Source organism: Chelonia mydas, chromosome 6 (assembly GCF_015237465.2).
Source record: "Chelonia mydas isolate rCheMyd1 chromosome 6, rCheMyd1.pri.v2, whole genome shotgun sequence".
In the NCBI taxonomy this organism is placed as follows: domain Eukaryota; kingdom Metazoa; phylum Chordata; order Testudines; family Cheloniidae; genus Chelonia; species Chelonia mydas.
The window spans coordinates 47,055,381-47,069,231 of NC_051246.2; the positions used below are offsets into that span (position 1 = coordinate 47,055,381).

Genomic DNA, 13,851 nt, shown 5'->3' on the forward strand with positions numbered 1-13,851 from the left:
CCCTTCCAAACTTTTCAATTATCTTGGTTTGACATTTGAATTTGTACCAAAAGCCAGTCAATCAAGTTTCACATGTTTTCCTGTTGTTTGCAGATATTTCACATTGATCTAATGATTAGAATGATAAATGCTGCTCTCAGACTGGAATTACAATGTATTAAAATATTGCATAACTATGGTAAGGTACAGAATAGATTTTTTTCCTTTGAGAACTGTCCTGTATCATTAGCTAAATTAATATGAGGACACACAAACGCCTTCTCATCAACTATTATAACGATCTACTTAAATATCTGGTGAGCCTCCAAACAGCTTATTAAAGAAGATGTAGTGCTAAATATATGTAATATATTTGAGTGTGTGTTTCCATTGGTTCTTGATTAAGGTATCCCTCCAGTTTTTCCACTCTTGTTTTAGCCATTCAGTGTACTGGCTTAAGCATAGAATATCTGGGTTGGGAGGTACTCAGGGGGTCCAACCCTCTGCTCAAATTGTTTTAACCCTTCATGGCCTTTATAGTCTTTTTTTAGGCAGCATGGGACAATTGAAGTCAGATTCAGAATTGAGCAAGCCTGAAATGAAAATTGTGACAGTAACAATTTTACTTTTATCTTGTTACCACACTGGCTAGGAGCGTGGAGGCTAGCAGAGTGCTCAAAGCTTTGCTGTTAAGAATGATGCAAAAATTATGAAGCTAAATGCCATGGTTGCTTAGAAACATGTGTACGTTTTGGTCCAGTGCGCTCAATGTCCTTTGCCACTGAATGATTAATGAATTTGTTGTATTTGTTTACTGCAGGAACATAAAGGCAGTAAATAAAATCTGTACTACTTTTGTTTTTCAGAAAAGGCTGAGCAAGGGCAAACAAAAAGAGCTAGAAATCCAACAGAAGATGATGAATCTCAGCTGTTTAAATAAAGCAACATTTTATAAATTGCTTGATATTATTTCTGACACCCTGCAATAGGTGATTCTAAATGTTATGTGTCATGTGCATAAGGATTTCCTGGACGGAAGAGGGTAGTAAATGACCTTTGGATGGTGCTTTTTTCTTTTTTTGGGGGGGAGCAGGGGTGTGAAAGTTACAAATTGATAATATTTTTCATAATATTGTAATAGAAGGAGTCTACTTTCTGTCTGAAACATTGTTTAGTCCAGGATTCTACACTAGAAGGGCTTGCTATGCACTGTAAGTAAAAATACATTAGATGAAATCCTGATTCTCTTAAGGCAACAGAAAAAAATTCCATTGACTTCAATTGAGCCAGGATTTCACCGATAAACTCCTAGCGGTTTGGCCACTGGAAAACATCCTCTTGAATTTAATTGACAAGATTTTTCTTATTCAAGTGTTTTCTAAATGCCAGGGATGAGTAAAAGAAAATTGGTATTGGAGGCAAACAGAGGTCCTGACTCAGGCAAAATCTCACTGATTTAAATAAACCAGGACATTAATATTGCAAGATGATCTAACTACTTGTAGCCATTGAATGTCCCATGGGGGAATAACTCTTTTTTTCCAACCTAATTTTCAAATGAATTCATTTCACCCTACCTATCTAGATCCAACCTGTAAATAAAATTGTATGTATATTCACTTTAGAAATTACATACATTAATTAATATGAACACATATAAGCCATAAACAAAAACTGCAGCAGGAGTAATAAATTAAAAACAATCAAAGTATTTGGCCATAAGGATTGCAGGGCGGGAGGGAAAGCTGATATATTTGACAAGCCCTTTACCTTCTCTCTCTTTTCTTTGGAAGTCTAAAATACCAAATGTTCTTCTATGGTAGTCAGTCATTAGAAGAGTAACCCTTCTACAAAATAAATTGAATCTTGTTTATCAGATAAACAATTAAGGGATTTTTCCAAGAAAAGAGTTGCTGAAGGTTTCTTAGCAACATCTTGATTCTGACCATATTCATTAAGTCCCGTTTTTAACTCAATTTCCACCCTTATTTTATTTTTTTTAAATAAATGGCAGATCATAACTTGTCTTGCATCTCTGACCACCTTAATTGTACTTTGGCCACTGGGACATAATATTTAAAAAAATCTGACCATCTTCAAATATTTCCTATTAAAAAAACAACAACGACAAAGAAACATAGAAATAAAGTAAAACCAGCAAGCAAGCAAACGTGGAGAAAAAAGGTACTGTTCTTCTTCCCAAACTCGGAATTTACTCAAAATGACACAGGTCAGAAATGCAGACAAAGAGATTGTCCTATTGACAAGAGGAAATACTCAACTTTCCAAGAGGTCAGTACTTGCTTCTAGTTCTGAAAAGTCCTGAGATATCACTCCTTAAAACAACATTTTGGAAACTTTTTTTAAAGGAGTGGGATTTTAAGTCTTTTTTCAGATTTCTAAAAATGTCAAATTATAGTTTCTCTCCCTCCTGTGAAGCTGGACTCAAGACAACTGAGGCATCACCTTCCCTGGGAGACTGTACCTTGATGCAGTGGATCAGCTTGTGTGTGTCTATGACCTTGAGAGCTATGTTGGCAAGAGTTTTAATGCCTGGCAGGGCCACCCAAACTGGACAGACCAAAGTCTGGGATCAAATAAAAAGCAGTCCACTGGCCCTCCAGAAAGGGAGGAAATACAAATAAGGCAAAAGGGAGAAACCTCTAATGAATACGCATTAGGCATAGTGGTGTCAGCATAACACATTATAAAGTTGTACCCCAGTCCGTGTGTTTTGCGAGGGAGAGATACAGCCCTTGGGAGATGCCAGGATGATGACCACTGGTGATGGTTATGATCAACAGCTCGATGTCTAGTTGGCAGCCGGTATCAAGCGGAGTGCCCCAGGGGTCGGTCCTGGGGCCGGTTTTGTTCAACATCTTTATTAATGATCTGGATGATGGGATGAATTGCACCCTTCACAAGTTCGCAGATGACAGTAAGCTGGGGGGGGCGAGGTAGATATGCTGGAGGGTAGGGATAGGGTCCAGAGTGTCTGAGACAAATTGGATGATTGGGCCAAAAGAAATCTGAGGAGGTTCAACAAGGACAAGTGCAGAGTCCTGCACTTAGGACAGAAGAATCCCATGCACAGCTACTAGCTGGGGACCGACTGGCTAAGCAGCAGTTCTGCAGAAAAGGCCCCGGGGATTACAGTGGATGAGAAGCTGGCTATGAGTCAGCAGTGTGCCCTTGTTGCCAAGAAGGCCAATGGCATATTGGGCTGTATTAGTAGGAGCATTGCCAGCAGATTAAAGGAAGTGATTATTCCCCTCTATTCGGCACTGGTGAGGCCACAGTTTTGGGCCCCCCACTACAGAAAGATGTGGACAAATTGGAGAGAGTCCAGCGGAGGGAAACAAAAATTATTAGGGGGATGGCGCACATGACTTACGAGAAGAGGCTGGGGTTATTTAGTCTGCAGAAGAGAAGAGTGAGGGGGGATTTGATAGCAGCCTTCAACTACCTCAAGGGGGGTTCCAAAGAGGATGGATCTAGACTGTTCTTAGAGGTAGCAGATGATAGAACAAGAAACAATGGTCTCAAGTTGCAGTGGGGGAGTTCTAGGTTGGATATTAGGAAACACTATTTCACTAGGAGGGTGGTGAAGAACTGGAATGGGTTACCTAGGGAGGTGGTGGAATCTCCATCATTAGAGGTTTTTAAGGCCCAGCTTGACAAAGCCCTGGCTGGGATGATTTCGTTGGTGTTGGTCCTGATTTGAGCAGGGGGTTGGACTAGATGACCTCCTGAGGTCTCTTCTAAACCCTAATATTCTATGATTCTGTGGTGAGAGGGAAGAAGATAACTAATACTTCAGGTTGTTTTTCAAAGGATGGTGTAAGTACAAGAATGCTCAGTTCATCCTATATTATCTCTACCGGCCTTGCTGGGTTGGAGTGTTTGTGAAGTTGCTAACTGTATTAATAAAACTATTATAAATTTAGTGTGATTTCCTAAGTTTGAGTGTTGCAACCATGCCCAGCAGGGCTCCCAACTGAGCAGTAATTCTGATACTACTGGGCCTGATCTTGGGAAAAGAGTCTACCAAATTTATGAATGCTAATTGGTGAATCTATATCAGTAATCAGGTTTCAGAGTAACAGCCGTGTTAGTCTGTATTCGTAAAAAGAAAAGGAGTACTTGTGGCACCTTAGAGACTAACCAATTTATTTGAGCATAAGCTTTCGTGAGCTACAGCTCACTTCATCGGATGCATACTGTTGAAAATACAGACCATGAAAAAATGGGTATTTACCACTACAAAAGGTTTTCTCTCCCCTCACCCCACTCTCCTGCTGGTAAAACCTGGATTTGTGCTGGAAATGGCCCACCTTGATTATCATACACATTGTAAGGAGAGTGATCACTTTAGATAAGCTATTACCAACAGGAGAGTGGGTTTGTGTGTGGGGGGGGGGCTGGGGAGAATACCTGGTTTTGTGCTGGAAATGGCCCATCTTGATTATCATACACATTGTAAGGAGAGTGATCACTTTACATAAGCTATTACCACCAGGAGAGTGCAGTGGGGGGAGAGAAAACCTTTTGTAGTGGTAAACACCCATTTTTTCATGGCTTGTGTGTATAAAAACATCTTCTGTATTTTCCACAGTATGCATCCGATGAAGTGAGCTGTAGCTCACGAAAGCTTATGCTCAAATAAATTGGTTAGTCTCTAAGGTGCCACAAGTACTCCTTTTCTTATATCAGTAATATGATCAATATATAATCAATAGATCAGGCAACAATAGGATCATGAAATAAAGTCTTTACGCCTACCTGCATCATCATTATCATAACATGCATTCAGTTCCATCCCACTTTTTATCATTTTTGTAATGTATTCTTTATAACATCAATTCTGTACATTTATTTTCTTTTTTTTATTACTGATAACCTCCAAACTCATTGATTTGATTGACTTGACTGATGGATCCATCTCATCTTACCCTTATTTTTTTGTTTGTTATCCGGGGATATACTGGTTCTCATAGAGCCAGACTGTGGCTTGTCCTGTGTACACATGCAGTGGGTTTACTCCCTGGCACGGGCTGCACATAATAGGGGCAGGGCCGGATTAACTCTCCTGTGGGCCCGGGGCTATTAGATTTTGTGGGGCCCCTGTATACAAGTCTTTTTCCTAATTTAAAACAAAAATTATCACAATTATGGCTATTAATGCTATAATAAACTTGCCTTTTAGGTAACATAAAGCCATTCTGTGGTTACATTTCAGTCTTAAAACATGTAGAATATAGTAAAGCTAATTCAAAATAGCTTACTTCTTACTTCAGGGAGGGAGTTTGGTGCAGGGGTTTGGGGTGTAGGAGGGGGTGAGGAGTCTACATGGGAGTTTGGGTGCAGGAGGGGATTCTGACCTGGGGCAGGGGGTTGGGGTGTAGGAGGGGGTGCGAGGTGCAGGCTCTGGCTGGGAGGCACTTATCACTGGCAGCTCCCAGTGCAGCAGGGCTCAGACAGGCTGCCTGCCTGCATGCCGTGGCCCCACGCCGCTCCCGGAAGCGGCTGGCTGCTGGCATGTCTCTGCGCGCCTCTGTGGGGAGGGGAACAGCATGTCTCCATGTGCTGCCCATACCCACAAGTGCTGGCCCCGCAGCTCCCATTGGCCGGTTCAATGGAGCTGCAGGGATGGTGCTGGGGATGGGGCAGAGCATGGAGCTGCCTCCTCACCCATTCCCGCCACGGGCCTCAGATACATGCCAGCAGCTGGCTGCTTCCTGGAGTGGCGTGGGACCACGACATGCAGGCAGCCTGCCTGAGTCCTGCTGCACCGTGCCCCCCTTAGCCCGGGCCCTAGACTCCAGCCCCTAAAGCCCCTGCATTAATCCAGCCCTGATTAGGGGGTAGCAGCACAGAAAGGAGATTGTTGCAGTTGAATATAGCTCCCTGCTTTGTTAGATCAGCTGACTCTCGGGTTAAAGGGCAGTTCAAATTCATGCCTATATGCCTCCAAAAATTTCCATTTTTGAAAGTAAAATATTAATTGTATATTTATTTGTATTAGGACTGTAGATTCTACACAGCGACATACTTAGAAAATACCATTTAATATTCAAAGACAAAATACTTTTCTTTCTTAGCTCATTCTGCTTTTGGAGTCTGTGGTCATTCATGGTAGAATAAACTGGAAAAATTTTTTCCACAATTAGTTAATGCCACGCTTTTCAACTTGTTCAAATCTAAAATTAAATTATCTAGGTTGATTTTTAAAATCATCTACAATTTTTTTTGTGGGGTGGGGAGGAGGGAGCAGATAATGAAGTCCTTGTATCATGACACAGCTACCACTGATTTCAGTAAGAATTTGGCCTAATTAAGAACTGCACAGAGGTTAATCGAGCTGTTCAGAAAATTGTTTCTCTCACCAAAAATTTCTGTTAATACTGAGAAAAATAAAACCTTTCAGATGAAAACTAAAATCCAATTTGGAAATGCCTTGCAGTGTCAAATGGGAATTGTAGTTAAAATGCCTAATGCCCCTCTTCTCCAATGTGGGCCAGGATAACTGGCCAGACTGTATCTCCCATAAGAATGGCCATACTGGGTTAGACCAATGGTTCATCTAGCCCAGTATCCTGTCTTTCGACAGTGGCCAGTGCCAGGCACTTTGGAGGGAATGAACAGAACAGACAACCATTGAATTATCCATCCCTTATTGCCCACTCCCATCTTCTGGCAGTCAGAGGCTAGGGATATCTAAACCACAGGGTTGCATCCCTGACCATCTTGGCTAATAGCCATTGATGGACCTATCCTCCACGAATGTATCTAATTGTTTTTGAACCTTGTTTTGGCCTTCACAACATGCCCGGGCAATGAGTTCCAAAGGTTGACTGTGCGTTGTGCAAAGAAGTACTTCCTTTTGTTTTAAACCTGCCTATTAATTTCTTTGGGTGACCCCTGGATCTTGTGTTTTGAAAAGGGGTAAATGACATTTCCTTATTCACTTTCTCCACACCATTCATGATTTTACTGACTTCTATCATACGCCCCCTTAGGCTCTTTTCCAAGTTGAACAGTCCCAGTCTTTTTAATCACTCCTCATACAGAAGCTTTTCCATACCCCTAATCATTTTTATTGCCCTTCCCTGTGCCTTTACCAATTCTAATATATCTTTTTTGAGATGGGGCCATCAGAACTGCATGCAGTGTTCCAGGTGTAGGCATACCATGAATTTATATAGTAGCATTATGATATTTTCAATCTTTTTATCTATCCCTTTCCTAATGGTTCCTAACATTCTATAAACTTCTTTGACTGCAACTGCACACTGAGTAGATCTTTTCAGAGAACTATCCACAGTGACTCCATGATCTCTTTCTTGAGTGGCAACAGCTAATTTAGATCTCATTTTACATGTATAGTTGGTATTATGTTTTCCAGTGTGCATTACTTTGCATTTATCAACATTGAATTTCATCTACCATTTTGTTGCCTGGTCACCCAGTTTTGTGACTCTCTGCAATCTGCCTTGGACTTGACTATTGAGAGTAATTTTGTATCATCTCCAAATTTTGCCACCTCATTGTTTACCCCCTTTTTCGGATCATTTATGATTATGCTGAACAGCACTGGTCCCAGTACAGATCTGGGGGAGAAACCACTATTTACCTCTCTCCATTCTGAAAATTGACCATTTAGTCCAACCCCTTGTTTCCTGTCTTTTAACCAGTTACTGATCCATGAGAGGACCTTCCCATGGCTGCTTACTTTGTTTAAGAGCCTTTAGTAAGTGACCTTGTCAAAGGCTTTGTGAAAGGCCAAGTACACTATATACACTGGATCACTCTTGTCCACATGCTTGATGACCCCCCTCAGAGAATTCTAATAGATTGGTGAGGCATGATTTTCCTTTATAAAAGCCATGTTGACTCTTTCGCACCATATTGTGTTCATCTATGTGCTTGATAATTCTGTTCTTTACTATGGTTTCAACCAATTTGCCTAGTACTGAAGTTAGGCTTACTGGCCTGTAATTGCCAGGGTCACCACTGGAGCCTTTTTTTTTTTTTAAATGGTGTCACATTAGCTATCCTCCAATTATCTGCTACAGAAGATGAATTACCTGATTACTTACCACAGTTAGTATTTGTGCAATTTCATATTCGAATTCTTTCAGAACTCTTGGGTGAATACCATCTGGTCCTGGTGACTTATTACTGTTTAATTTATCAATTTATTCCAAAGCTCCTCATTGACACTTCAAATTGGGATAGTTCCTCAGATTTGTTACCTAAAAAGAATGGCTCAGATGTAGAAACCTCCGTCACATTCTCTAGAGTGAATACTGATGGAAAGTATTCACTGAGCTTCTCCACACTAGCCTTATCTTCCTTGAGTGCTCTGTTAGCACCTCGATTTTCCAGTGGCCCCACTGTTTGTTTGGCAGGCTGCCTGCTTCTGATGTACTTTTAGAAAGCTGCTGTTAGTTTTTGAGTCTTTGGCTAGTTGCTCTTCCAGTTCTTTTTTGGCTTGCCTAATTATACTTTAATAATGTACATGGTGCCTCATGGTCTCCCATTTTGTTGAGCCAACGTGGGGCATCATGGGAGATATAGTGCAGCTACGGAAAGCAGTCCCTGGAGAAGAGTTGAGGCATGTGGCACCAAAACTATAGCTCCCATAAGGCACCATGGCAGCATGTCTGAATCACACCTTTTCAGCTTTTTGGCTGAAAACCAAAAGTGTTTTTGTTGTTGGGTTTTTTTTTCTTTTGTGAAAAGTCAAAATTTTCTGCAGAAAACAGACACTTTTGTGAAAAAAAATTATTTAGTCAAAAACCCTATTTTCTGTTGACAAAATTTTAACATTTTTTTAAAAAAAAGTATGGCCACTACGCATTAATTGCTTTTGTTCAGCCTCAGAAATCCCCTCATGTAATGTTTTAACTATAGCTGCTGAAATAATGAATTATTTGTTGTTCACTATTCACACAACATTATTCTCTTGTTTTAAAAGATTCTGTGCTGCAATCAGTGAGCAAAACATACCATGTGACATAGGTATATATGACACTGATTGATGGGGACCATATTTGCAAATGACCCACAATCTGAAAATAAGTTGTCCAAACTATCCAGCAAGTTCTCAGGAAAAAACAAATACATTCACCAAAAATAGGGATATATTCATGAACAATTTGCTAAACAACAACCAGTAAGTGGTATCAGGAAGGAGCTTGGTACAGAGTTGAAGGCAACAGGCTCAACTCTCTCTACTTTGCAGTGTTAATTGAATCAATTCCTTCCTTAAAATGTTGTGTAACATGTTCCTGTTGTGTACTGTGTTCCTTTGTGCTATTAAATGGCTCTTGTGTTTCATCCAAAATATGGCTGCACTTCTGAGTGTGTAAAGCAATCCCTGCGTAACAGTAAGTGTGTGGATGAAAGGTGTGTAAACTGTTATTATTGTTACCAGCAAGCTTTCCAGTTACCTGCAGATACAATGGTTGTTATATTTAAGGGACACTCGTATGTTTAGTATTTCACTCCAGGCTCATTTGTCTCTTATCTTCTCTTATTATTTTTCATGTCTCACCAGGACATTTGCTAAGACCATATTAGTGTGATATCCTTTGCAATATCCAGGGAAACATTCAAATCAGCAATACTCTACTCTTTTTTGTTTGTACTGTAACACGGGCCATAATAAATTGGTTTGAGATTTATGTTAACATGCTACATCAGTGTTTTAACTGAGTAAGGGCTGCAGGTTTCAGCCCACTGTCTCTGATGCATCACAGATTTGAGCTTTCAGCTTGTTCCCTACTCTCAGTGGACAAGATTGCAGACTTTTACCATTACATTGTCACTGTTACTTCTCAAGTTAAACATCTGCCTTAGGACCTGAAGCATTTGTGACATCTATGCTTGTTTATTAATGTGAATGTTATATAACAGCATTCTGTACCCCACTGTGTTCCAAATCTCAAAGGGATAAGTAGATTGCTGAACTGGTTAATCATTAAATCACATCTCTTCTACCGGTTTACTTTCACAAAAGCTTTACAAACCCTGTTAACCAATCCCTAAAGAAAACCTAGGGAGTACAATGCATCCTTGTACACTAAACCACATTTGCTTCACAGCATCTGAACATGAAATTGCCTTTAAAATATATGTACTGGCTTGATTATTAAAAAACAGATAGTATTAAAAATTGTCTTTAAGGCTTTCATATTTGCTTTCAGTCTATATTAAGTACCGACTCCCAATCTTACATCTTGTGATTCGCACTCCTGGACACTTTGATTTGCTTCCTTTGTTGAGGCAACATGAAGGGTCTCCTTATCTGCTGAGGCATTTTGCTGAAAGTAGGAAAGAAAAGAAGAAGAAGAAGAAAAAAAGTAAATACAGAGGCAAACTATAGACAGAATTCTCATTAAAATCAGGACTGCAAACAGAATGCAATAAGTTTATTGTAAATTACCAATTACTCTTATCAATTACTCTCTATTTTGTATTTTCAGGATATTTGTTTCTTGCAAAGCATTTTGATACATCTGATAACTTATGTATAAATCAATAATAATCAAGATTTTTCTCTCAGAAGACTGAAACATGAAGATTATTTTATTTAATGATAAGCTTTGCCTTAGATAGCACTTTCTTTATATTACTGTGTAACGAAGCACAAATTTGCCTAGATTCTTCTCTGCACCCAGATACAGTCAACACACAAGGCAGTGAAGGGAAAGGAAAGGGAATATCAGTAATCTATGCCTATCTTAATCTTTTGGTACTTTTGAGCCAGGCTATCTTATTAGCATATGTTGGAACACTTTAAGAACTGCCTTATCTTATTCCAACTGGCTATGATCTATGGGACCTTACACAGGTTGTGAATTGAGGTGGTGAAAACATGCTCTTCTCTATATCCACACAATATGGTCCTCACACCCTTAAGACAGGTGTTTGTGTGTTGAGAGCAGTTGGTGTAAACTGTAAACCATCTGAGAGATATCTAACACTGGGAACATTCTCAATTGTCCCTTTTCAGCCATATTCCAACACTTTGTGCCCTTACAAACAGGAGAAATTAATCAGGATGTTATTTTGATACAGAATCTATACCACAGTTACATTATATAGATATACATCATCATACTTTTGTTGTTTACATGTAATAATGTTGATAGTTCCAGGTTCCCTCAGCCCTAACAAGAAGTACAGTACAGAGTGACATGGCTGGATAAGCATACAGGATATTGCACCATTAAATTAGATTTCATCTTCAGATCAGTTGTACATACTGTTTGTTAATAAAGTATAAATAAAACACACTATGCTGAAAAATAAAATGTAACATAAAATTGCCATTGTGGTACAGTATGCAACATAATTTAATGATAAATTTCAGTGGATCATTATCACAGCCTGGTCATTTTCAGTTATAAGGACTATGTGTTCTGAAAGCACTAAACCCATGATCATCGTGAAAATTTCTACCATACTTTTATTGTTCTTCTATTTCTATCAGAAAGTCTTTAGGGTCTGATCCAAAGCCCACTGAAGTTAATAGGAAGACTTCAACTGACATCAGTGGAATTTGAATCAGGCCCTAGGTGCCTCAAAAATGTGATATCCTTGAACCACTGGAAAGAGAGAACTGATTACTTCAGTCACTATGGCCTATCAAGAAGGCTCAAACATTGATTTTGGAATTTATTGTAGGATTTATTCTCTGAGAATATATTCAAATATGTTCTCAGAGAATAAATTCTACAATAAATTTCAAAATCAATGTTTATGAGCCTTATTGATTTTGATACAAGTTTCAAGTCATGAAAAGTTTAGCATCTGTATCTGGGTGAATACTTTCAGATGAAGTTGGGCTGCTCTATAGTTCTGGATGAGATTTTGAAACAAGTAAATCTTGCATTTTGCCCAAAATTTCACAACAATTTAGCTGGGAACAGGCAACCAAATCACCAATGTTGGTGATCTTCAATGACCCAGTTTTGAAAGGCTGTTCCATCTTTAGAGCCCTGCAAATCTGCAGATATCTGCAGACCATGTTTGCGGATCACTGGCTCTGCTCAGGGCTCTACCCATCTATCTGCTCAGGGCTCTACTCATCTTTCTTGTGTCAGTTACCTCCATCTAAAACCAGTGTTTTAGAAATGTCCAGATTTGATAGAGTGCTGAAGAGAAGAAATGGGTAGATTATAGCCTACAAAATAGTATTTTTCTTTAATAATAGGAGGAGCTCTTCAGTGAGATGGCTTTAGTTTCATGGAGGCTGATAAATGACAGACAAGCTATAGTCATGAAATGAGCTGGTGATATGGTCTGCCTAGTTTTGGCAAGACTATCAGTCTTACTGGGATGTGACACCAAAGCAATCCCCACTCCTCTGGTATTTCTAGCAATATGGGGAGGTGGGGACTATTTTCCACCTTGGCCCAGAGTATGATATGCACATTACAAACTTCTGAACAAGAGAAAGGTAAGTATTTATTTGAAAATAGACAAAAAATTGCTAGTTATGTGATCTGGTGAATCAGTTTGGTGAGATAATGAATTTCCTTTCATAACAATGGACTTATTTGATTAAGTAATCTACCTATCTGAACAATGAGGGGTAATAGTAGAGTTGTGTAAACTTGAAATTCCAATTGTCCTATAGGAGTCTTCTTGCTCCACACAGTAAATACCATTGCATAACACTGAGTTCTTGAATGATAAGACCTCCCCCTTCCTGGAAGACAACTGACATATTAAGGTTCATCACTTCAAATTCATCAATACAGATACCATGTCACTTGATGTTTTTTTTTCTTTCTCTCTTCCCAGAGCATCATGGACAAACATACATAGCCTAAATGCTCTTAAGGAGGTGCTGGTGCCAAACAAGCCCCTTCCCAGTCCCTCTTTTCCTCTCTCCCCATGCACACCGGAATCTCTATATTCTTCTCAATTCCTATTGCATGTCTCTTCCTTTTCTCAATCAAATGAGCCTTCTCCCATTCCCCTAGAAGTCCCTGCCTAGTGGATGCTCCTCAACCCTACCCTTAAGAATGGTTCATGCTTCTTACCCACATCTCCTGTGCAACCATCATCTCCAGTTCTTTTTCATGCTATGGCTCCATGCCAATTCTTCCTTGTTCATGTCCTCAGTCCCTGATTAAATTTCCCCTTCTCATCTCCTGCCTGTTGTTTCCTGACCTAAAGGAGGGTTCAGGAAACAGCAAGATGGGACGCAGCAGATCATGGTGAGGGTGAAGGCCAGAAAAAAAGAGGAGTTTCTGTCAGCCTGTTCCTCGTTCCTCCCAAGAGTTCTAACCTGTTTCACTTCCTAGTGGCCAGAAACCCTTTCATATTCCGTCTGGCCACTTCAAAACCTTGGAAACTGGCTGGAATCTAAGTTGTTCAACACTTAGGTCCACATTCTGAAGTCCATAATCAGTCCCTACTCAGGGAAACTTCCCATTCTATTCAATGGTAATTTCACCCGAGTATGGGCTTCAGCGTTTGACCACTGGGATTAGCCAGTTTCCTAAAGACTACAGCCTCTGTATGGATTTTTATGGGGTTCTAGGAATAGTTAGAACTAATTTCTTAGATGAAATATGATGACAAATTATATTTCTTAAACATCATTAAGGTTTTGTTTAATGTTTACAGATTCATACATTCCAAGGTCAAAAAGGACCATTGTGATGATCTAGTCTGGCCTTCTGTCTAACACAGCATAGAACTTCCCCCCCAAAATCACTCTTATAGCATATCTTTTAGGAAAATATCCAACCTTGATTTAGAAATTTTGAGTGATTCAGAATCCACCATGACCCTTGGTAAATTGTTCCAATGGTGAATTATCTTCACTGTAAAAAATTTACACCTTATTTC

The 13,851-nt window shown here is 39.6% G+C and overlaps 1 protein-coding gene across 4 annotated transcripts in view; it reads right to left on the reverse strand.

Moving 5' to 3' along the window:
• The window catches only part of LUZP2 (leucine zipper protein 2), a 329,631-nt gene that overhangs the window by 17,466 nt on the left and 298,314 nt on the right, over positions 1-13,851 (reverse strand). For all 4 annotated transcript variants that reach the window (XM_007067922.4, XM_043549073.1, XM_037899935.2 and 1 more), the window contains one exon: positions 10,221-10,307. In XM_007067922.4, coding sequence (XP_007067984.2) covers positions 10,221-10,307 — 87 coding nt within the window. The remainder of the gene's footprint in view (positions 1-10,220; positions 10,308-13,851) is intronic.